Source organism: Anopheles coluzzii, chromosome 3, assembly GCF_943734685.1.
Source record: "Anopheles coluzzii chromosome 3, AcolN3, whole genome shotgun sequence".
In the NCBI taxonomy this organism is placed as follows: Eukaryota; Metazoa; Arthropoda; class Insecta; order Diptera; family Culicidae; genus Anopheles; species Anopheles coluzzii.
The window spans coordinates 31,821,257-31,845,192 of NC_064671.1; the positions used below are offsets into that span (position 1 = coordinate 31,821,257).

At 47.1% G+C, this 23,936-nt stretch overlaps 5 protein-coding genes across 6 annotated transcripts; 1 reads left to right on the forward strand and 4 right to left on the reverse strand.

Annotated features, from left to right (window-relative positions):
• Nucleotides 1–1,033: 1,033 nt before the first annotated feature.
• On the reverse strand, nucleotides 1,034–5,765 carry LOC120958422 (alpha-tocopherol transfer protein-like). The gene is made up of 3 exons (XM_040381220.2): nucleotides 4,778–5,765; nucleotides 1,987–2,442; nucleotides 1,034–1,921 (listed from the first exon to the last, which is right to left on the reverse strand). Exons 1-3 carry the CDS (start codon nucleotides 5,211–5,213, stop codon nucleotides 1,881–1,883), a joined length of 933 nt encoding a protein of 310 aa, XP_040237154.2. The 5' UTR covers nucleotides 5,214–5,765; the 3' UTR covers nucleotides 1,034–1,880.
• A 1,938-nt stretch (nucleotides 5,766–7,703) lies between these two features.
• On the forward strand, nucleotides 7,704–8,885 carry LOC120957877 (retinaldehyde-binding protein 1-like). Its single transcript, XM_040380298.2, has 3 exons — nucleotides 7,704–7,991; nucleotides 8,075–8,536; nucleotides 8,624–8,885. The coding sequence occupies exons 1-3, from the start codon at nucleotides 7,773–7,775 to the stop codon at nucleotides 8,798–8,800; spliced, it is 858 nt and encodes a 285-aa protein (XP_040236232.1). The 5' UTR covers nucleotides 7,704–7,772; the 3' UTR covers nucleotides 8,801–8,885.
• Nucleotides 8,886–9,717: 832 nt separating this feature from the next.
• On the reverse strand, nucleotides 9,718–11,562 carry LOC120957878 (retinaldehyde-binding protein 1-like). Its single transcript, XM_040380299.2, has 3 exons — nucleotides 11,049–11,562; nucleotides 10,524–10,985; nucleotides 9,718–10,448 (listed from the first exon to the last, which is right to left on the reverse strand). Exons 1-3 carry the CDS (start codon nucleotides 11,265–11,267, stop codon nucleotides 10,272–10,274), a joined length of 858 nt encoding a protein of 285 aa, XP_040236233.2. The 5' UTR covers nucleotides 11,268–11,562; the 3' UTR covers nucleotides 9,718–10,271.
• Nucleotides 11,563–13,211: 1,649 nt separating this feature from the next.
• On the reverse strand, nucleotides 13,212–15,301 carry LOC120958735 (clavesin-1-like). Its single transcript, XM_040381718.2, has 3 exons — nucleotides 14,882–15,301; nucleotides 13,994–14,455; nucleotides 13,212–13,896 (listed from the first exon to the last, which is right to left on the reverse strand). Exons 1-3 carry the CDS (start codon nucleotides 15,113–15,115, stop codon nucleotides 13,711–13,713), a joined length of 882 nt encoding a protein of 293 aa, XP_040237652.1. The 5' UTR covers nucleotides 15,116–15,301; the 3' UTR covers nucleotides 13,212–13,710.
• Nucleotides 15,302–18,827: 3,526 nt separating this feature from the next.
• LOC120958703 (clavesin-1-like) lies at nucleotides 18,828–22,653 on the reverse strand. 2 transcript variants are annotated; one of them, XM_040381677.2, is made up of 4 exons: nucleotides 22,058–22,652; nucleotides 20,545–21,006; nucleotides 19,571–20,083; nucleotides 19,132–19,248 (listed from the first exon to the last, which is right to left on the reverse strand). In XM_040381677.2, the coding sequence occupies exons 1-3, from the start codon at nucleotides 22,280–22,282 to the stop codon at nucleotides 19,895–19,897; spliced, it is 876 nt and encodes a 291-aa protein (XP_040237611.2). In that variant the 5' UTR covers nucleotides 22,283–22,652; the 3' UTR covers nucleotides 19,132–19,248; nucleotides 19,571–19,894. The 2 variants fall into 2 exon arrangements, with proteins under 2 accessions (XP_040237610.2, XP_040237611.2); XM_040381676.2 differs by lacking the exon at nucleotides 19,571–20,083 and having other exon boundaries at nucleotides 18,828–19,248; nucleotides 22,058–22,653.
• Between the last annotated feature and the right edge of the window lie 1,283 nt (nucleotides 22,654–23,936).

The window sequence follows — 23,936 nt, forward strand, 5'->3', positions numbered from 1 at the left end:
AATGTTTTGTGTATTTGTCAAGCCTCCAGAAATCCTGTTTGAGCAAAAGTTTTCAGCCGCCTGTCAAAAAGTGACGTTCAAATTTGGTTATAAAATAAACATGCTATGAGATCTGAACTACATACTCTTTGATTCTAGGTTCTTCTTCTTCTTCTTGGCCTGCTAATGTACAAGCACGTCTAGTAGACATCGCCAGGTCGCCAATCCGTTTCTAGGAATCTCGGTCCTGGGCTGCAGTCCTCCAACCACGGCTGCATCCGATCTCCGACAGGTTCGACTACACCTGATCCAGCCAACGAGCTCGCTGTGCTCCTCTACGCCTCGTGCCGAACGGGTCGCTGACGAGCACCTTCCTGGTGCGGCATGAGTCCGGCATCCTCATCACGTGTCCCAGCCATCGTATCCTTCCGGCTTTGATGAATGTCAGGATACCAGCACCGCCAAACAGCTCAGCTAGCTCGTGGTTCATCCTCCTTCTCCACACGCCCTGCTCGCACATACCGCCAAAGATAGTCCTTAGCACCCGCCGTTCGAAAATGGCGAGTGCATTGGCGTCCTCCGTTAGCATAGTCCAAAACTCGTATCCGTAGAGGACTACCGGACGTATCAGTGTGTGATATATGGCGCATTTCGTGCGTTGCTGGAGTCTTCTGGATCGCAGGAGTTTGTGGAGCCCGTAGTAGGCACGACTTCCCTGAGCAATCCGCCTTCAGATTCTGGATTCCACCACCTGATTTCTTTAATGCACCTTGGGATAAATGAAAACACCACCTTGTTTTGCCATATTTTCGAGCAGATTCGAGAACTCGAATCTAATTCTAGCTTAGGATGTAAATCCTGTAGCAAAATTAGGATGTAAATAATCTTGACTGAAAATCGCAGGCTAGTTTTGTGTGCGGTTTTGTGTGGAGTGTTTACATGATTTCAGTCTCCATCTGTCAAACTCCATATAAAAAAGATGACTAGAATCGTGAAGGGCCCAATTAATTGAAAGCATTTCATTACTAAAGGTCAATAAAAGCGCTGTAATTCATTCGTTTCACACTGTTTATTAATCGTAAGGAACTAGTTTAATTACGGTTTGAAGGACTTACACTTTATACTTATCATTATTCCTTTCCTTTCACTTTTTACTTTCTAAAATTGTTCTTGAATTGAGTTATTCTTTTAATAACTGAAATAGTTTGTTTTTTAAGCCTTGTATTTTTTTAACTCATTCTCGACAAACTATCCTCTTTTTGCACTATTCACTAGCTGTGCTTCATTTATTGCCGCGGTATTGATCGTCAAAACAGAAACAAATCGAAAGAAAAAACGACGCCAAACTCGTACGCGTCTACCAATAAAACCAATAAATAAACGACCTGTCGGCACAGGCTTCTTGCCCTTCACTGCGCGCACAGCACTGCTCATGGTACACACAAGTACGCGGTACTGCCGGTACGGTACTTGAACTTTAATGTGTATGCCCGCGAGTAAAAATAATGTCTCCAATGCAAAAGACAGCCGAACGGTGGCAGCACGTTTCAATGTCAAACCGCCGCGTTGCTGGTGGTTGCTTTTTCTCTAGCAATCCTTACCAATTAACCCTCAAGCATGATGTCCCACTACCCGAAAAAGCTTACCTAATCGCTTACACACTACACTAACGCGACCGTTCTGGGGCGATCCAATGCATCGCTGATATGATCCGATCGGTCGGTCACTCGCTGTCGGTCAATGTCAGAGCAGCACACCGGTCGCATTAGGAAAACTAGACGATACAGGCGATAGAATGAGTGCGCTGGAGTGGGCTGTATTAGGTGGTGGTTTGCGGCATAGATCACAGATTGGCAGCACTGTTGCAGCAGGTGATTGTGATGGGTGGTGGTGGTGGTGCTTCACTTGGCATTGCTTTCCTCGTACCCGAACGCGTCCATCGCTGCAGAAGAAACGACAAACATGTGCGTTAGATGAGTCATATGTCTCCCCTTCCACCCGGCTTACCTTCGTAGTGCTTGTCGTACAGCTGCATAAAGTCCCCGAGCAGCTGACCTTCGCAGTCGGGCGCATCGAGCGTACCGCCGTACGCCGGCGGCAAACACTTGGCGCTGATGCATTTCGTCAGCCCGCTGTAGTCGCGGTTGTGGAAGTACATCTTGTCCCGCAGCTCCTTCGAGATGAACGGCTTGAAGATGGTGAACAGCACGTTGAACAGCATCGAGTTGTTGACGATGTGGATGCTCTTCAGCTGCAGCGGGCAGCACTTCTGGATCCACTGCAGGCTGACCATCGCGTGCTTGGGCGACGCCTGCGCCACGTGCGACATCGACAGGCCGTCAAAGTCGAAGATGATGCGTATGCCGTTTACCTGCACGAGCGGATCCATCAGCGACGCTTCGATGTTGATGCGGAACAGGGCCACCACGTCGTACATCGAAACCTTGGAGGTGTTCCATTTACCTGAAAGGAAGGAAGTCCGGATAAAAGGCAAAAATTGTAAAATTATTTTAAACCACACAAGGGCAGTGATACGGATGAGTTAAGAGTCTGAAGTTGGCGTGTGAAAGTCATAAAGGCGTGACCTAAAAATGCTGCCCGTACTACCGGCATCTTTGTGAGGCATGATTCATATTGTTGTGCAGGAAATAGATGTGCGTTTATGGTATAAAAGTGAAACGATCCGTAGAGGTCACTGGGTATCGGATGAGCTTCTCGGTGTAGCAGGGCAAAGATTACGTATAAATAAATGGAAGACGTAAGAGAAAAGAGTGTAATAGCACGTGCCCATAAGGGGCCAAGGTCAGAAAATAAGAATGATTGAAGCTGTACAATCAATAAATACCACCAGCCTTGAACAATGAACAAATATTCGTTGAGCAATGTGAAGCTTAGTGTATTTAATCGCCTTTTACTGAGCTGTGTCTTGTATTCGACGGCTGTTTTTGTGCTCTTAAAATGTTCTTTAATATAAATTGTAACAAAAAAATAATTCATAAAGGTAACTACAAAGTCGAGAAAAAGCAGTTTAGGCTTTATTATTCCACAGTCTTTGGTTTTGTTATATTTACACTTCCTCTACTGCATCGATCAGGCCCGCTTTCTGGCTTACGTCTGCATCTCATCATACCGTATCACGTAATTTTCCTACAACTACTCTCATTTTTTGTTGTCATCCCGTCCTGCTACCTATTACTCACTGCTACTTATCGATTCTGATTCCGATCGCGGTGGCATTGAAATCGATTCATTCTACATCTGTGCAAAATGGAACGATTTGCAGTCCGATCGCGATTGCTTCGCACTACGCGTGTAGGAATATTCCACGTGCTGGTGCTTGGTGCGTCAAGGTAAAATACGCTGAAAGTAGTGACCGGTTCGGTCGGGTGCGTCACAGCAGTCCGATGAAAGTGACAGCAGTTTCTAAAGCGGTGTAGGAGCCCCAGTATGTGGCGTTTACTACTGCAATGGCTGTCGTTTTACTGCCCGATGGTATACAAGACGGGAGAAAATGGGTCAAGATCACGTCGCGGTTTTAGTGATAGTGGTATGGTCAGTTTAATTATGACCCAGAATGGACGAAATGAGAGGAAAAAAGGGGAATGATTTTGTAACAAAGTAAATAAGACTGTGATTTCTTGATGCCTATTTAAGCCTATTGCAGCGTTAGTATTATGAGTTTTGACATGGTTTATCTTTTAAAAACTAATGTAATGAGATTTATTTTTCACATTTTCCAATGTTATTTCTAATTACGTATTTCTTATAAGTTTTGCTTTTATACATAGAGTTCTTGCTTAGCTATTACAACAGAATGCATTGTCTGTTTGTAGTGATAAAATTGTATAAGAATGTGATAATGTTTTAATTAGTCTTTTGAATTAAAAAAATCAGAAATGACTTTCCAAGAAAGATATCATTTTAAAGCTTTTCCGCTCAAATGACCTTCAAAAAGAATATATGGATTTAAAAGCATAGTTTTAAACTTTTTGAGCTGAAAATAAGCGAAGTTTGGAACGTTATTCTTTAAATTATTTGTACACTTTTACTACTTTATTTGAGATTTCATAATTGTATAGCCCCCAATGCGCGGTGCTGAAACGAACCATATCGCCATACACATAGAAGCGAAACAATGGTAGGACAAAATAAAACAATTACAGCAACAACACCTGTACTGATCGTGACACAATGGGCCGGAGTTGATAGAAAAATGCTCACTACCTTTACTACCCCTCGATTCCAATCGCTGCTCTCCCACCACGGCAGCTTCCATTTCATCAGCAGCAAACCATTTGCCATTTACAACGTGCACGGGGCACAACGGGGCACCTCGGAGCACCGAACAGTACCAACGCAAACCGTGTGATGATCATCTTTCAGCTTCATCGTTTAGAAAAGAACGAGATAGACATTGTGTATGGAAAAAGAGAGAGGGCGAAACTGTTGCAAAAGTTTTATGCTGACGGTTGGCAGAGTCGGTAAACAAACCGTGATCGTTTTCACAACTTCCCCCAGCCAATAGAACGATCATACTATGGGGTGAAGAAGATGATCTTTGGCACTGTTGGTGTTTCCAACCGAAAACTGGTTTCTCTATCCATTTCGATTTCGGGAGACTAAGGAATGTCTCAAATCACCCAGCGTTTGACATTGAGAAATAAGGGTCAACGTACTCGTTGGGTGGATTACATTATGCTTTGTACCGCATGCTCTCCCGCTTGTTCGTGTGTTCACATACACGCGCGTACGTGAGTGTCATTGCAATGTAAATTGCAGGTTACAGTTCGCTACTTACGTCCGAGCTGGGTAACGCATATGCCGCTGCCATCGTCGTCGCGCAGCGGCAGGAAGCTCACCATGCCCGAATCGTAGATGTGCCGTATGTGCGACGGTTTGATGCGCCCCTCGTAGTAATCCTTGCCGTAGGTGCGCTTCATCGCGAACGTGTGCCGGATGCAGTCGAACGCCCGCTGCACATCGTAGCCGAGCGGGCGCAGAAACTTGAGCAGAAACTTCTCATCGTCCAGCGGCACGGTAAGCTTCGGCTCGTCCCGCAGCAGCTCGCGCAGCTGCTCCAGCGAGCGTGCCTTATTTTCGGCCGTCTCGTTCAGCTCCTGCTCGGCCTTCAGTATCCAGCGCTGGTCGGTGTAGTCGTCGTCCTGCAGGTAGATGATGTACCCGCGCCCGAGATCGATGTACGGGTAGTTCTTTTCGTTGTACTTGATCGACATGTTAGGCGGTCACTTAGGCGCACGGATTGCTCAAGGGCTTTCACTTTCGAAAATCACTCGAACACCGAAAAATCAACGAAAAGCCTCACTACTAATGGCGTATCAGGGACGCGTCACTGCACTGCCTATCCAATTACCACCTCCCCGAAAAAGCGGACCTCTATCGAGCGCGAGCCCGGCTGACCTTGGGGAGCCCGTGGAGTGGTGCCGAGTCTCGCTCGGTTTGAGGGTTTTATTTCCGAAAGAAAAAAACAACACAAAGACCAACACGCACAACACTGCTTAGGCAAAATAACACTCCCCCCAAAAAAACAAAAAAACCGGCTCAGTAGAGGTGAAGGGTGTACAACGAACCAACGAATGCTCACGGACACACGGCACACAGAACGGATCACGCACGCACTGTGTAAACACGGAAAGCGACTGAGTGGGATGCAAAGCGTTACGCAACTTGGACAAGAGCTCGTCTCTACGGCAGCAACACAAGCACCGTCGTTCCCGGCTGCTGAGCGATGAATGAAACCGTCCACAGTGGGCACCATTCGCTTTATAGACTAAGCGCCCTGTACCGATCGGACGAAAACGATCGCGTCTGTGGCGTGTTGTGTAGTGACCTTTTTCCCGATGCCGGCTTCGAGTGTGTGTATTGCTTGTGTGCACGAAGCTTTATTTGTTTATTGAGTACTATCGCCTTCCGTCCGCCATTGATTGCGCTCGGGCGAAAAGAGACGAAAGACTTGCACCGACTCCCCGTGTGCCCGGGATGCGTAAGCGACGAACCTGCGATTTGAAGAGGGAAATGTACACCGAACGCAATGCTCCCCGGGGGTTGAAAATGGAGCTGCGGTTTTTGTGTGACGCATTTTTGGCTGCATTTGTGTTTTTCCACTGGACCACTGGTTCCACGGGTTTTTGGGAGGTGCAGATAATCCCACACCTCCTGACCTTCGATTGCCGGTACGGTCGCCGACATGGCATTGAGCTGATTGGTAGGTGGGATGCAGGTGAGCAGCTTTTGCGGACCTGGTTGTACGCCAAATCAGTGATTGTAAAAGTGGGATCATGTTATGTTTCTTCGCTATTTATTTTCTCCCGGAGAAGGTTCTCGAAATCCCAGGTGGGGGTTCGAGATTGCAATTTTACAGCAAGGGAAGAGATTAAATTTCCTACCCAAAGTAAGCACAGCCGTCGGCAGCCGTCTGTTTGCGCAAGTGATTCGTGCAGTACTTTGAGCCTTCTTCTACATATTGTTTTTTTTCATCCCTCTTTCTCCGTCTCTCTTCTCTTTTTCGTATTTTTCGCTTTGCTTCTTCCCTTGGCGCCCAAACGAAGAAGACCAATCCATTGGGTATGGGTAGCTTCTTCCATGTTGCCAAATACTTCAAACGGTAAGCACTGAAATTGAGGCTGATGACGTAACAGCACACAACATCTGGCTTGATCGAGCCGCCCGGCTCGCAAACTCGAACTGCAAACGAAGCGATCTTCGAGTGTAGTGGTGTGAAGATCGAAGCTGCCACGGTGACGACGATGTTGTTAGAATGGGGCATTAATCAATAGCAGACAAGCCCCGTAGACAAGGAGTGGAGGTAAAGTGGTTTTGTTGCGCCGATTGCATACATTAAGGCTCAGTTTTGTTGAGTTTGCTCAATAGTGTAGGCAAAATTAATACGTATGCTTCCAAACGCAACAAGAGTGTGTCAACGAGTCACTGAAGGTTCATCAACCACAGCGTGTTGACTGCCACCTGCTTCGGAACCGGACGCAACAATATATTGTAGCAGTGGAGAATCAAACTCATCAAACCCCCCACCCTCGAGTCTCCTAGTATCCGATGTGCGCTGCGGTAAGCTGTAATGAAAAGATAATTATCTCGCCACGGTGCTGAGGTTAGCTCTCGGATGGATATGATTTGTAGGAATCGTGATGACGATCACGTTTGATCGTCAGTTGCTTCTGAGGCTGGTGTGTGACCAACCAACGGCTGCATCGCTCAATGAAACCTGTATGGAGAACTGGCTGAGAATAGAACAGTACAACGTAGAATTAATATCAAAATGTTGTTCTTTCTATCTACGAATAGCAAAAGTATGAGGGTGCACCTCCAAACAGCCCCTGTTTGACGAGGTCTGTTTCTCCAAATCCAAATGCACTTGCACCCAATGTCTTTATCCACCTTCGTTCCGAACAAAGGTTATTTTCCGGGGGGGGGGACGGGCAACAAACCTCCCATCACAACAACGGCAAACTCGAAAAGATGTAAACTCATTACCAGCTGTATCAACCAAAGCACGGTGGTCGTCGCGAAATTCGCTCAAAACATTCGTTATGTAAACCGCCCGCCAGGGGTTTGATAAGATTCACTGCCCCGTGGGGGGGATTCAATGTGCAGTCTGCAGTCTTGCTATCGGTAATCCACAATCCCCGATAAGAAACGATAGGCTTAATCCCAGGCCCGAGAGTTCGAGTACTTAAATCGTGCCAATCGACGGGCCGGCTCTACTTTCGCTGGCTTTCCATCCGACTCGTCCGCAGTGTTGTACAGAGTGATTGCAAGTGATGCCGGGCCCGTTTGAGATTGATCGCTCGCCGCCGAGCGCCGAGCTGCTCGAGGTCGCCAAGCAGGAGCTGCGCGAAACGCCCGAAGTGCGGGCGGCTGCCATTGAGGAGCTGCGCAAGCTGCTCAGTGCGAGCGATCTGAGCTTCCCGGACGATGAGGAGTTTCTGCTGATCTATCTCCGCCCGACCAAGTTCTATCCCGAGAGTGCACTGAAGCTGGTGAGTTTGGGTTTGATCCGAGTAGTAAGGTGTCCGAGAAGGTGTAATAAATCACTAATTGTGTTTACATTCTCTCATAAAAGATGCGCAATGTGGCGGAGTTTAACAAGACGTACAAAGACCTGCTGCACAACCTGATGCCCGCCGATGTGAAGCCGGTGTTTGTCGACCATGGGCTGATTAACATTTTCACCAACCGCGACCAGAAGGGCCGTCGGCTGATGGTGGTGCACATGGGCGAGAAGTGGAACACGAAGGAGGTGACGGAGGATCAGATCTTCCGGGCCCTGTACACCATCCAGAAGCTGGCCGTCCTTGAGCCGGCGACCCAGATCAATGGGGCCGTTGTCATCTACGACTTCAAGGGCATGGGCATGGGCCACGTCAAGGCAATGTCGACGAGCGGGGCCAAGCGGCTGCTCACGTTCATCCAGGAGGCCTGCCCGCTGCGCATGAAGGCGGTCCACTTCGTCAACGAGCCGATGATCTTCAACATGGTCTGGTCGCTGTTCAAACCGTTCGTGAAGGAGAAGCTTAACAAGCGCGTAAGTAGAAAGTTGTTGGCAATTCCGGAACCTTGGTGACATTTTACGGATGGGATTTTTGGGTTTGCTCTCGTTGCCAATTTGTAGATGTTCTTCCACGGCGAGAAGATGGCAAAGCTGCACGAGCACATCTCGAAGGAGTGCCTGCCGGCGAACTACGGTGGATCGCTTCCGGCCCTGGATTATGGTGGCAAGGAGTGGTACCCGGTGGCAGAGCAGTACAATGACTTCATCACCAAGTGGAACACTTGCGGGTTCAAGTAAACGTTCCACTGTTCATTAATTGATTAATATTTTCATGCCATTTACGAAATAAAAGTAAGGAAAAATTGGGTTTTTAATAAGTGAATTTTTACTACACAAGATGCTTTAAAACGTCGATGATTATTGAAAGATTCACGCTTAAGATTTTGATATCACTGGCCAGTTTCTCTATATACAAGACTATATCATATATTTGTTTCTTTAAAGGCATCAACGTATAGTTTTGAAATGAATAGTATTGAAACGCCTCATTCGATCACAAAATTAAAAACTTCAAAAGGTGCATCTCTCTATCAACTCGGAAAACTGAGTTAAAGAAAAGCTAGTTATAATAAAAGCACATCTTGTTTGGTCAAAAGTGAAGGCAAGGGCAAGTAAATGGTCTTTCTGTCGTCTCATTGTTGGCCTGGCGGTTTCCCTATCACGGATGACCTTTGCGCAAGCGGGCGATTTAATCCACCTCGATCAATTACGATAAGATTATTTCCAAGAAGCGTTGCTTTGTGAGGGTGTCCCTTTATAAAAGGGGATTTACTTACAATGATTATCGGTTCGCAATCGGTTTACAGCCCATTGGACGGTGGGAGGGCGATAAGGGGAGTACTGCTGCCATGTGAGCGAACGCCTTTAAATGGCTGACTGAGTTGTGAAGGACTAATATTTGCTGATCTTCTGTGTGGTCTATGTTAGCAGATCAAAGATCTCTAAGTTGAGCTGTTAGGTGTGTTTTGATGAATCCCAACTTTGCGACGTTGGGAACATCTCTATTTCATACAAAGTCATCAGGAACTCTTTCTCCAAAATCACCAATTCCCAAGCCCACAATCACCATTCAGTAAAAGCAATCTCCAGACTCCCGATTAAGACTCCAGATTTCAGCAATCTCAAAATAGGCTTCAATCAAATCAGGAACAGAATTAGAACGTTAAACAACATTTTAATTTATTTTTCAATGCACAGTTCTGCGCCAAAACAATTGATAACAGGCACGAAATGAAATGGTTTGTGGTACAACAGAAGCATGAGCCGGGTAATGCAAATAATCGAGTCTTTTCTTGTTCTTACGAGTGTCACCAGTGCTCTTACCAACCTCCCTGCCATGACTGCAATGACCCTACGCAACCCTACATGGGCTCTCCTTTCCAGCAGCGGAAAATTGAAACTAAAAATAAATCACTCGCCCCGAATGGAGGAATGATAAGCAAACCCAGACCGGGAGTTAGAGAGAAAGGCAGTGACCGAGAGGCAGAGAGAGAGAGGGATGAATGATTTGACGCTTATACACGGAGAGCACAACGACCGATTGATAACGACTTAGAGTGACGTTAGAGTTGTGTTCGCTGCTGCCTTCTCTTTTGCTGGTCACGGTCATTGGTTTTAAGGGGGAGGAAGGAGGCAGTTCGGCATGATAAAGATGCACTTTCGGCAACGTCAATCTTTGGGTCAGTCGGGTATGGGGGGCTATCCGGCCTTACTTGAAGCCGCACGAGTTCCACTTCTTGATGAAGTCGAGATGCTGTTCCGCGACCGGGTACCACTGCTTGCCACCGTAGTCTAGGGCCGGTAAGGTGCCACCGTAGTTCGACGGTAGGCACTCCTTGTGGACGTGCTCGTGCAGCTTAGAGAGCTTGTCACCGTGGAAGAACATCTACAATGCAGGGAGGGCACATCATTAGAGAGTCCTGTTTTTGTGGATGAAAGTATCCACAGAGATAGTACTTACGCGCTTGTTCAGCTTCTCCTGCACGAACGGTTTGAACAGCGACCACACCATGCTGAACAGCATCGGCTGGTTGATGAAATGGATGCCCTTGACGCGCAGCGGGCTCGCCTCCTGGATGAACGTGAGCAGCCGCTTGGCCCCGCCCGGTGACATCGAACGGACGTGCTTCATGCCCATGCCCTTAAAGTCGTAGATCACCACGACGCCGCTGATCTGGGTGGCCGGCTCGAGCACCGCCAGCTTGTGGATCGTGTACAGCACGCGGAAGATGTGCTCCTCCGACACCGCCTTCGGGTCCCAGGTTTCGCCCATGTTGACCACCATCATGCGCCGGCCGTGCTGATCGCGATTCGTCAGAATGTTGATAATGTTGTGCTCGATGAACACGTTCTGCACATCGGCCGGCATCAGGTTGAACAGCGTTTCCTTGTACGTCTTGTTGAACTCGGCAATGTTGCGCATCTATAAAGTGAGAGAAGATGTGAAGATGCCCCTAGACCAGTACAATTTCAACTCCAATCCTACCAGCTTGAGTGCGCTTTCGGCGTAGAACTTGGTCGGGCGCAGGAAGATGATGAGGAACTCCTCGTCGGTCGGGTAGCACAGGTCGGTGGCCGCTTCCACCAGCTTGCGCAGCTCCTCCACGGCGGCCGCCCGTACTTCCGGCGTTTCGCGCAGCTCCTGCTTGGCAATCGCCAGCAGCTCCTCGCTCGGTGGCGCCGTTTCAAGCTCAAACTTTCCCATGGTTCCCAGGCACTATAGTTCCGTCGATCCGTCCACAATGATGATCACCAGCACACTGTACCAGTGGCCGCTGCCCGACCCCGGCACGCTTTGGAAGACACAGTGCGTTCCCTTCAGTTGTGTCCGTTATCAGTCATCCCAAGCCCTCTCCCGCTACCCATGGTCCTGGTTGTTTACGTTGCTGATACCCTTGCCCTTGCGGCGTTCGATTCGTGGCGTTTTTCTTTTTCCTTCCTTTTTGGTTCACTAGATTAGGAGGTGTCCGGTGCCGAAACGATTCCTTTAGCGCACACACTATCACATCGGCGCAGGACTTTCTTCGCTGCGCAAGGTGCCGTGGAGGAGATAAATGGTCGGGGCACCCGGTCGGCAGCCATCGATTGGATTCCCATAATCCAAACAACAAACCGAGCGCGTAAGACCGTTAGCACTTGGAGGAAGCTTGCTGTGCATTACTTGCCCGTCTGTCTGCCCGCTGGGGCTGTTTGGAATTGATAAACCAAAGGGGGGGAGAAACGAACCGTTGTGGCAGCGAACCGTCTTATCGGTTCCACCGTGCTGTGGGACACTTTAGGAGGGCCCAGAGAGGATGACAAATTTTGGGGTGACAAGTAGCGAGAAACGGGGAATAGAACGTTGTATTGATATGACGACGTCGGAAGTGGACTTTAGCACTGGACGGGGGTTTGCTTGGTAATTCCATCGTTGTCCAACAGCACTGTTGAATGGTTGGAAGGGTAAAGGTTGAAGTTAGTCATACGAAAAAAAAATAATGTCAAGAAAAAGAAACAGTACATGCAAATGCAAAACTCAGCTATTGAAAACGGATAAAACGGATTCTAAAGCCCTTTTCTATTTGTTGATTTTTCTTTTAGATCTCTTGTTGTGATTCTCGCCGGTTAGGTTAATGGCTTTGCTAGTAAACAAATCGTCATTCACTTCGCTCAGAGATGGAAAAAGCATCTTCAACGTGTTCGTTTCTAATGCTGATTTGCGGTTATGTAAGGACGAGGCACGCTGATAAGCCGATCAGCAAGCATGGTCAACCGTTTCTGCAAATCAATCCCGTGCGTTACACAATTAGATTAATGAGGTTTTACTGCGGAAAACAATAAGTTAGGGCTTAATTAATTTATTTACAAAATTGTACAAAATTGGGTTGAAAATAATACATATTTTACTTCATTTTATTCCGGAATGTTCTAAATGAATGTTCATTGTTGATTGAACTAAAAACTATCTGTTAGAACTGACTAACAAATTTAAGTAAAGGCTAGACCATGATACGAAAAACGTCTCTTTCGTCTTCACTTATATTTCAATGGAAAGAAGCTACAAATGTATGAAAAAGGAAAATAAACCGTTTCTAATTTCACGTTCCATCTAATTCATTATTGCCTGAGAAAATCAATTATTGCGCTAAGAACCCTGCAAACCCTGTCACGCGTATAACAAAATGCGTTACAGATTGCATACATTTAGGCGTTTAGGTTAGAAGCGTCAAGCGCAGCAACACAGCAGTTGCAATAACAGCCGGTGTAGGTTTTAAATTCAAATTTATGGATTTAGATGTAATTATGCAGGATTTATGAACTTAAATGTGATTGGAACGTCAAAAATGCGCTTTTAAAACAGACCGTAGACCTATGCAAAGATAAATATAATGATTTGTTCCTTCATATATTCAAGATATTCGTAGAAATTTGACACTCATTCCTCAACATGGATATCATGTTGGCTTGTCTTTTAAAACAATTTACCTCCGCCAGCGTTATCAGCGAATGTCCGAATCAAACCCGTCATATCGTTTCGCAGGCAATCAATTAACCAGGAAAACCCCATCGTAACCCACAATTACCCCGCATTCCGGCCGACCGGCTCGACATTGATCCCGGCGTGGACCTTTAATCCTCCGATAACGAAAAAAAGCCAACCACTCACGCCTCCTTTGATCGATCGTCAGTTTATTCAATTTATATAGCGATAAATACCCGAACTGCACGCACCCACATTGAACGGGGATTAATCTCACTAATCCTTATACACAGGCACACACAGGCACGCAAAATGCTCCGTGTTCCACCCATCCTAATCACTAATAGTGTCCCTGTTTTGATCCCATGCGTGTTTTCGTGGTGGGCCGGTATGGTCCTTCGAACCTTATCGCCACACCGTACCGTATGCTCGATTGCGTTCGACGTCATTGTCCGCGCGATTGCTTATCACCCTTCGCGTTGATCGGCGACAATCGGACTTCGCACCTCCCCCTTTGTCACCCACCGTACCCTGCAACCTGTGCTTAACGTCTAAATTGTTTGTGAATGTAAGTCTCACTCGCGGTAAGTAGTTTTTGGCCCGTTTTTCTTTGGAAATTGGTGCGAAATTGTTTGTTTGTGTTTTTGCTGACTTGGATTCGCACACACCCTCCCCCGGCACGCTGCTCTCAAGGTCCGGCCGCGTAGCCGTAGCCGTTCCATCGCTGGATGTGGTCGGTGTACTTCTCGATGCAGGGATACCAGTCGCGGGAGCTGTAGTCGAGGGCGGGCCGCGTGCCGCCATAGTTTTTGGGCAGATCGGCCGGGTCGATGTGCTTGTGCAGCTTCTTCATGTCGCTGCCGTGGAAGTAGAGCTGAATGGGAGAAAGCAAGAGAGAGAGAGAGAGAGAGAGAGAGAAAATTGATTTAAAAAAACTTGAAGTCACTTTGCCACCCGTTGAAGTCACTTACCCGCTTCTTCAGCTTATCGCCAATGAACGGCTTGAACAGCGTCCACACCATGTTGAAGATATACGGCTGCTTGAGGATGTGGAACTCCTTCATGCGCAGCGGCACCGCCTCCTGCAGGAACGTTAGCAGCAGCTTCGAGAACGAGGGCGACAGGCCACGAACCTGCTTGAGCGACAAACCCTCAAAGTCCATCACGATCACCACCCCGTTGATCTGGGTGGCCGGCTCGAGCTGGGCGACCAGATGCACCAGGTAAAACATCCGGAACAGCTTTTCGGCCGTCACCGCTTTCGGGTCCCAGACGGCGCCGCAGCTTACGATCAGTATCCGCCGACCCTTGCGGTCGCGGTTCGTCAGCACGTTCACGATCTTGTGATCGATAAAGGAAAGCTTCTCATCCTCCGGCGCCAGGTTGTGCATGAGCGGGTAGTTGTTCTTCTTGAAGTCGGCTATTCTGCGCATCTGTATGTGTGTGTGTGTGTGTGTGTGTGTTTGTGGGGAAGAAATGAACGTAAACAATACACCCATTATAATGGATTTGCAGATAGCTGCACGGTCCCCGATAAGACCGTGTTGCATCCCATCGCGCCATCCTTTCGGTTTTAATCAGAGGCTTGATAAGGTCTTCCCAAGTTTTTGGTCAAAACATTCGCTAGGAAAGCTTATCACAGTTGCCGGTTTCTTTTTTTTCTCTCTTTCTCTCTCCCTCATTATAAAGGGAACAATTTCGTGACGGTGTGTGCCGTTTTGAGACACATGGAATCATTTCAAGCAGTCGAAAAAATGATTTTTGTGCGCAATAAGCGCGCCGTTTGCAAACCCAGAACCTGGGACTCACATTACACACTGAAAGCAAGGTGCTGACGCAAGGGGCCGGCGCGCACTTACCATTTTGAGCGCACTGTCCGGGTAGAAGTGGCACGGGCGCAGAAACACCAGCAGGAAGTCGTCGTCGTCCGCGTAGTGCAGATCGGTGGCGTTGTGCAGCAGCTCGCGCAACTTCAGGATCGCCTGCTCGCGCACCTCGGGCGTTTCGCGCAGCTCGTGGCGCGACACCTCGAGCAGCTCCTGCGATGGCGGCTCCGTCACAATGTCAAACGGTGGCTGTGCGGTCGTCTTCATCCTTATTTTTTTGTACCGGAGGGTCTGTAAAATCACTCACAACTGAAAACTCTACACTACACCTCGGGGTAAAACGCGCGAACCCACACACACACACACAGAGAAGAAAAAGGCTCCAAAAAAGCTAAACCGCTTCGTTACGCGTCCAACGCACGAATGCTTTCGCGCAATGGCACTCACCCATCGATTACGGCAAAATCGCGCGCGCGCAGCGCGCACATTCGCATGCCCACCACCCCCTAGCCTCCTCCCGCCCTGGTTTTGGCTCCCTTTTTTTCGCACCGTCCACTTGTAATCTCTTTCTCGCTCTATCACTCTTTCTCAACATTTTTGGCTGCGGGCAGTTTGTTTTTTTTGGGGCTGAAAAACTGAAATTTCAAGCTCTGCGTCACCAATCTCGTATCGACCAACCGGTGGCACAATCGAACTGGCAGAAAGGGAGCGAAGAAATACCGCACCACCGCAAGCACTTAATCACCTTTACCAACCCCCATCCCCCCTCCTCCCCCACCAAGACATTCCGCTTTGCATCGTACTTGAAAAGGCAGAGCTGGGGTGGGTGTTGCTTTGAAAATAGAGAGCGCGAGAGCGCGACAAGACGTGTCACCAAACAGCTGATACAGTGGACAAAGGGGGCTGGTGGTGGTGGTGGTGGTGGTGGTGATGGGTGCTGGTGTAACTAAAAACACCCCATCCCACCGATCGACAGTGTTGGGTTCTGGACGACGGCGACGACCCTTATCAGCTGCGTGCAAGTGACTTAGGCATTAAGCGCTGATCGAATTGAAGGCCAAACACGCTAGTTCACAAACTGTGATTTTGAGGTGGTAATACTTCCTGATTTCTGATTGCCTGCGTGGGGGCACGGGCATAGGAAGGCGCACGGTAGCATCAAGACGGACAATAAGCATTCCTTTTTTTAATTCCGATATTTAAAAGTTTGGGAATTCACTGAAAGCATCATTAGTACTTAGTATAGGTTTGAAAGTTCACTTATTTTCATTAATTACGTTGAGATATATGAAGTATGAAGTTGGTCCCATAGTACCGTCGTCAACTAGAATGACTAAAATGCCAGTTTTAGCTCCAGGCCACATATTGAGCGTGCCCCTTCATACGTAAGGCTGACTATCCTGCTATGGATAATCAATAAGTCACTAATAGTCAAGGTTATTAGTGGAACAGGCAGGCTTTGACCTACTAAAGCTGTTGTGCCAAACAAAAACAAGACGGTTTTGAAATAGAAAATCCTGTTAAATCTTACTTGTAAAAGAAATAATTGATGCTTCAATATTAATTACACCACAACAAACATTTATGGTCGGTCCAATAGCTACTTGGAAAGGGGTATTTTTCCCAAACAGTAATTGCCGCCAAAATTCGACTCTAACTCATCATTTTTTGTATGTAAGGCATCAATTTTTACAGCGTATCACAACTATTGCCTCTTGGGCATCAATTTTTTGCAATTCACATCATTTTTTTTAATCTAACGCACCTATTTGTGTCTCTAAGCCAAAAAATGTTGATGCCTTAAAGCAGCTGTGTCAAACTCTTTTTATCAGAGGGCCGCAAGTACAGATTTTCAGTGATTCGCGGGCCGCAAAGTTGAGAATAAAAAATATACCTCAATATTTATATAAAATACTGTAAAATCATTATTGTTAAACAAATTGACTTTTTATACTCCTCGCTTCAAATCTGGAATCGTTTCTGGAAATATTTTCCTGCAATTTTTTGACAGTTCAAGAGAAAAATTGTAATAAATCGTGTTTAAACATTAGTTTTCGCTAATTTCCAAGTCCCAAATGTTCTGGTGGTATATTCATTTCTTATAACAAGAACCCGTTGTTTATGAATAATTTTGTTAAATTACGATAATTTTATCCGACGCAGATTCGTGGTCTCGGTTGTTCTGTACGTACGTGTAGAATAAGTTTGTTAGACGATATGGGAACATTAATGTTAATTTAGAAAAATATAGCGACACAATGATTGTTCTTCTCTGGAAAATTGAATACACTTCGACAAATAGTAAGAAGAGATTTTTGGTTTGCAGTTCTTACAGCACTTCTCAAAATATTCTCGCGGGCCGCATTCATTGTCCACGTGGGCCGCATGCGGCCCACGGGCCGCCAGTTTGACATACCTGCCTTAAAGGTAAATATTGATGTACATAGTCAAAAAATGATACCTTAGAGCCAACATCTAGTGGCAACGATTGTATTTCACGAAATGTTGTTCAAAGTTTAGTTTTATTGGATGTAATTCCAGTAATTAAGTAAATCAAAAAAGTTCAAATAGAAATCTCGCCTAAATCTGCCATCTCTTGCGCTAAAAAATGGACAAAATTTTGTTAATTTTTCAGCCCATTGTTTTTACAAACTTTCTTCCACCGTACTTTGAAACATATAAGTTCCTGGACAAAATTTGACACCTCTATCAGTTGAACTCTAGCGGTGATGGCCAAGAAAGTCATGCAACTTTGTTTAGAAGCGTGCGCGATCAAAAGACTGCATACCGTAGCGTTTAAAACGGGCTTTGTGGGTCAATTTTTGGACGTCGTATTAGCCTGTTTCGGCATCTACAACATCTTGACACTATTAGCCAACATTTAAAGGATCAAAATAAGGCCCAGTTCTAAATAACCGACGACCCTGAGCAACAAGAAGCTCCACATGATGCTGACCATGGAGACGGAGGGAAACATGACTACATTGCTGCGTTCGCTTGGCCGAGGGAGATCGATGCAACCCGCCAAACAGTGAAATAGTACCTGGCAAATATCAGGAAGCAAAAATCGGGTCCACAGGCTTCGCAGCGGCAATCAATGACGCCAAAACTTAATTCGACCATTTCAAGCGAATTTCGTCTGAATTTCGATACGACACCCTAGTACGTGAACCGGTCCAACAATTCCCAACTGCGTGTCATCTAAATTTTATGCACCAACATGATACAAAAGCTCTATTCTAACAATATTGTCGTGAAAACTGAAGAATAACTGTTGAAAACCGAGTTAGATCTTTAATACATGATTGCACGCATGTCTTCGTCCTCCAACATCTTGTTACGATTTCTTGAAAATTTCAGCTGCTCATAGTAGCCCTTTATGATGTTTTAAGCATTTCAATAAGAATAGTTTTGCCCCTGTTGCCCTGTTTGCCACTGTTTTTGTTTTGATTGTGTAAAAATGAGATTATCCTGAATAAAAGAATAAAAAACTGATGAAATTTATTTCTACCAGTATTCTCATTAAACACACATTTATTTTGGTCATTCATACAGTAATTCGAGCGTTAAATAGTGTTAAACGCACATTTCACTACAAATATCTTTTGTAAGTTTTTGTACAGTTGCGCCATCTGGATGCTCAACATAGCCAGAGCACGCCGAAAGATCATTCAAAGAATAAAAATGATACTTGAAAATCACCAAACGTGAGTCTACTCATTGCTTTGGAGGGGAACCACTGTGCAAAAGGGGCTTGATTTATTATCCTTAAGTTTTTGCTATTTTTCCTGGGAGCAAAACTACTCGCAATCAACTACTCGATCAAAGAAGAACGAAGGTGTTTTTTTTTTCGTTCAATTTCTATTCCACTAAAGCTGTTCACTAGTCAACATCAAGCGCGATTACAAACCTTATCGCTACGCCCGTACACACACACCAGTGACCTTTCGCCAAACCAAAGGAAGAAGTTGCGTGAGCGATGTTTAGAATTGGGTGTTTAATTTATTGAGTTGTTTGTGCTACACACATCTGAGACCACGATTACGCTCGCTGTGTACAGAAGCGAGTGACAAAGTTGATCAAACACAAGACATCCCCCGCCCCCTTGTCCACACCCTTAGATTTGGACGTGCAATCACCCGTAAAGCTAGCAAGTAGCAAACCCCGATCCAGCTTCGCAGCATTAGCATGCCAACAAACTAGGGGCGCTACTCCTTCGAAGGCTCCACAAATCCACACCGCTGGTACTTGTTGATATGGTCGATGTGTGATGCCACGCACGGATACCAATCCTTCCCGGTGTAGTCGATCGCGGGCAGATTGCCACCGTAGTCAGCGGGCAGCCGGTCGACGCTGATGTACTGATGGAATTTGCTCAAATCGTTGCCATGGAAAAAGATCTGTGAAATGCGGGTTAGCAAAAAAAGAAACGGGAAAGAAAGTGATCAGTAATCAAACAGTGGAATGGCAATGGCCGCGTTAGCCACTTTTGCTTTGATGAGGGGTTTTGATAAGGCACTACTACATTGTGTGTTGAGGATGATGCGAAATCATGAAACAGTTTATTAACAGGCAGCATTCGTTGTGGTGAGGTAACACATGCACAGGTTGTTGGGCGGATTAGCATGCAACAGCGAATCGAGGGCAGATGGCAGGATGAAGAACAACACACAGAGACACCAAAAGATGGCACAGGCAGGAAACAAGTACAAGTACACTCACCTCTGGCTGGAGATCTTCGGAGAGATGCAAAAGATCATTTTTTTCTCTCTCCCTTGTTAAGTAGTTATTCCTAAGTCTTGAGCGTCATTTAAAATCTAAAAACGAGCCTTTCGGTGGAAGGCTCTCGTGACTTGATGTAAGGCTTCTACATGGAATTCGACGCAGCATTTGCGCGCTATCCTAACCGTAAGTTACTAACGTTACTAATATTCGACTGTGCATATTCGGAGGGTATCAGTTAAGATGGTTCAGGCTTATGTACTCCTAATTCTAGCTGGAAGCTTAGATTCTCCCATCACTTATCCTACTCCACTGTACGATTTCTCACTGCACGTTCGGCAAAAACCCGAACGTGTTCCACTGGTTGATGTGGTCGATGTAGTTGTACACGCAAGGATACCACTCCTTGCCGCCGTAGTTGATCGGTGGCCGATCGCCACCATAGTTCGCCGGCAGATCGCTCGGATCGATGTGCTTGTGCAGCTTCCGCATGTCCATGCCGTGGAAGAAGATCTGTCGAATTTCCAAATTCGGAAGGGAACAACAACAACAACGATTACGAAACACAGATCGCATGGTCAGCATGATGGGGCGAATTTTCGATCCAAATACGCAATACGAATAGTACTGTTCGGTAGCCGTGGTAAGAACAGCAGGAGCGGGTTTGTTTACCAACAGAGAGACCCCGAGAGCGATTACTCCAAAAAAAAAAATAATGGAAGCAAAACAAAAACCTTAACCACAACTGTTGATATTGATAGCGGAGTACCGATGAAGGATCATCGTTGCTCCAGCATGGGTGGCGATTGCGCAGAATCTCCCCGTCTGGCTAAAGTCTGAATATTATGTTTTTCTTTAGAGTTTTTTTTTGTTTTGGGGCCGCTTCATTCTCGCTGTTGATAACTTCCACTGAAGAGGTCATGGGAATTGGAACTCCTGAGCACCCAAAATTCTGGCATACCGTGCATACTTACGCGATTCTTTAGCTTCTCGCGGATGAACGGTTTGAAGAGTGCCCACACCATGTTGAAGATGTACGGCTGCTTCAGTATGTGCACCTCCTTCAGGCGCAGCGGCATCGCGTCCTGGATGAACGTGATGAGCCGCTTGGAGAACGAGGGCGACAGGGCTTTCACCTGCTTGAGCGAAAGTCCGTCAAAGTCGAGCACCACCACGACGCCGTTGATCTGGGTGGCCGGTTCGAGCTGGGCGACGAGATGAATGAGAAAGAACACCCGGAACAGCTGCTCCGAGCTGACCGCTTTCGGGTCCCAGGCGGCACCACAGTTGACCAGCAGCACGCGGCGCCCCTTCTGGTCGCGGTTGGTCAGCACGTTCACGACGTTATGCTCGACAAAGGCGAGCTTTTCCTCCTCCGGCTTGAGGGCGTGCAGGAGCGGATGGTTCGTCTTCTTGAACTCGGCAATACGGCGCATCTGAGGACACGGAAGAAGAAAAAAAAACAAGCAAGTTGATAAAGACCACCTGAGCGTGTGATGGATTGATTTGATTTGCAGCAAAGCAAAGGGAGAACAAACAGTCACACAACATTGGTTGACGTCACTGGTCCAAAGTGCAAGTCGGTCGGGTGTTTCTGAGCGCTGCCATTTCATGCAGCAGAAGGCACGTACGGTCACTATTTGCACGTCTTGCACGGCTTGTCTCTTATCTTCGGAAGTGGGGTGGAAAAAGGGGGGGGGGGGAGGACAAGGAACTGATTGCACCGTTTCGAGAGCGGTCAGATTGTAGATATAGAGTGCCTATTCGAGTGCTGTTGCGTTCCAAAGTCTATTCAACTCGTGAGAAATTGGAATGCTTTGAACAGTGGAAGCACTCGAGAGCACAAGATGTGTGTGTGTGTAAGAGGTATCATGCGCTGGTTAATCTAATCAATTCATCTTCCTCAGCCTGCAGCTGCTTGTGATAAGGGAAGGTGTGTTGGACTCGTTCGATTGGGACATTAATAAAATATGGTACACGTTGTTCGAAAACGCCGATTGATAGACGTCACAAGGCGACAAAGAGGATCAAAAAGATCCCAAAAGAAGATCACCATCCAACGGCCGATAGCCGTACATGATGTGCGTCTAATTACGCTTCCTTCTTGCTCTAAGAACACGCCACAGAATGGATGACGCAAAATCGAATGCAAAGCGTCTTCTTCATTGAAAAAAAGCGTCTCTTCACCGTCTCTTCCTCAAGAACATCATTAGCAAACGAACAAAAACAAAATCGTTATAATAAAATGGAAACAATGCTTCTCGGCACTTTGCACGCGTTGCGCCGCTGTCGCAAGTACAATGGCCCAGTGTTGACACTGGAGACGTTTGTCGCCCTTCCCCCGGAGCTTCAATATCGATAAGTCACACCCGCGACCGGGACCGGAAAAGAAAGAAACCCCTTTGACTCATCGTCTACTACACGCGCGCGCACGCTCTTGCAACAGGTGTACACTGTCTGCCTTCTTTGTCATTCCAAGCAACTCACCATTTTCAGCGCACTTTCGGCGTAAAAGTGACACGGCCGGAGAAAGATAAGCAGAAACGCTTCCTCCTCACTGAAGTGCATATCCTTCGCTTCGCGCAACAGCGCCCGCAGCTCTTCCACCGCCTGTGCGCGCATTTCGGGCGTTTCGCGCAGCTCGCGGCGCGCAATCTCCATCAGCTCGTCGCCGGGCGCATCCACCTCAATGTCGAACGGTTTGAGGGACATTTTTATGGGGGGATGCGAAGGAGAATTTTCACACGGCACACTAAAGCACACACACGCAGAGTCACAGCACACACAAGCACACACAAAAAAGCCCACTCGGTGCTCAGGGAAGGTAATTGAAGTTCGACGCAACAGGCCAGTTCGTCGTCTAACGCGCTTACGGCGGCTTAAGTAGCGCTTAAACGCCTGCTACACACATCCAACCGCTAGAACGATCGATCAGCTACTGGATGATCGGTGGACGGCCGCACCGGGCCCTACTCTATTACATAAAGGCGCTGAGGACTTCCTCTGACTAATGACCGACTACCGCCGCTACCCCTTCCTTCCGTCCTTCGCCCTTGTTTTCCGCTTCCCTTTTATGCAAAAAAGGGGTTTAAAGAAGCAGCAGCAGCAAAAAGAAGTGATCTAGCTTGTCCGTCGGCCTGCTTTTATCACATACAATCACGGGGAGCCTCTTCACTGCCGTAATCGACAGCGAGCGTGTGCTTTATTGTGGTTTATTTACATTTTCACCCCCTTACATCCCCCCCCCCCCCCACCCCCGGTCGAACCCCATGTTGAAAGGGGTGCGAGAGAGGCACACACGTCCGGTGAATCCTTTGTTTCCCGTGCGCGGCACTGTGTCTGCTGCCGTGTGTACCGTTATCACTTTCTTTCGGAACCGCGTAAAGTGTTTTGTACTCTCTTTTTTTCGCTTGCACACGGGATTGGTTGCAGTTGCAGTCGGGCAAGGATCGTGTGAGTGCCCTGCAGCTGTCCGTTTCGGGGCCACCGCGATGGGTTGAGCTGGATTATCACACACTGCGCGTGACGTGCACGGCACGCCACTGATTTGTTATGACACGTTTGCTTATTGACGTGTAGCGTGTGACGACGAGAGAGGCTGCGTGTGTGTGTGATCAGTTGCATTCTTTAAACACAACTGCCAATAATAATTACTCAATTATGAGCTTATTTTTTAATTTTAAAAATTAAATCGTTAATTTCCATTTTAAAAGTTTCGTTCAACACAACCAACCAGATCCTTTTTCTCCGGTGCTCGTTCCCCAAAAAGCGGTGCAAAGCGATGCTGCGCGATTGTTTGCTGCGGAATCGGATCAAAACAAGCGTGCGCTCGCGGTCCGTCGGTGATGCGTAACGATAAAGCGTGTGCGCCGTGTGCTCTGCGCATGCGTCATTCGCTTCCCTGGCTTGGTGGCGGGAAGCCTGCCCCAGAATGCACAGCCCGTCCATTCCATTGCAGTTCCATTGTGAGGATTGGGTTCAAAAGGTCTGGGACTAAGGGGGGTCCCTGCTTCAAGTGTGTTTGCGATCGATAGGGGATGGAAAAGACGAGGGAAAAGACGAGCAGTGTGTTGGTGTGGGCCACTTCACACGATTGGCGCTCCGAAGGAATTTGTTTTCTGCGACGATTTGAAATGAGGTGATAATAAGTGACACTTTTGCGCCACTAGTGTGGTATTGTGCCCGCGTGTGTGTGTGTCGCGATGAGGATGATCAACAATAGTAAATAGAGTAGAAAATAAGGCGCTATTAATAGGACCGCCGATGTGACCTTCCCGGCTAATGTACAAGGAACATCGCGCGCTCGGGAAAATATGCAACCGTTGAAATCGGATGGGTATTAATTGTTTAATTATTGCGTAAAATT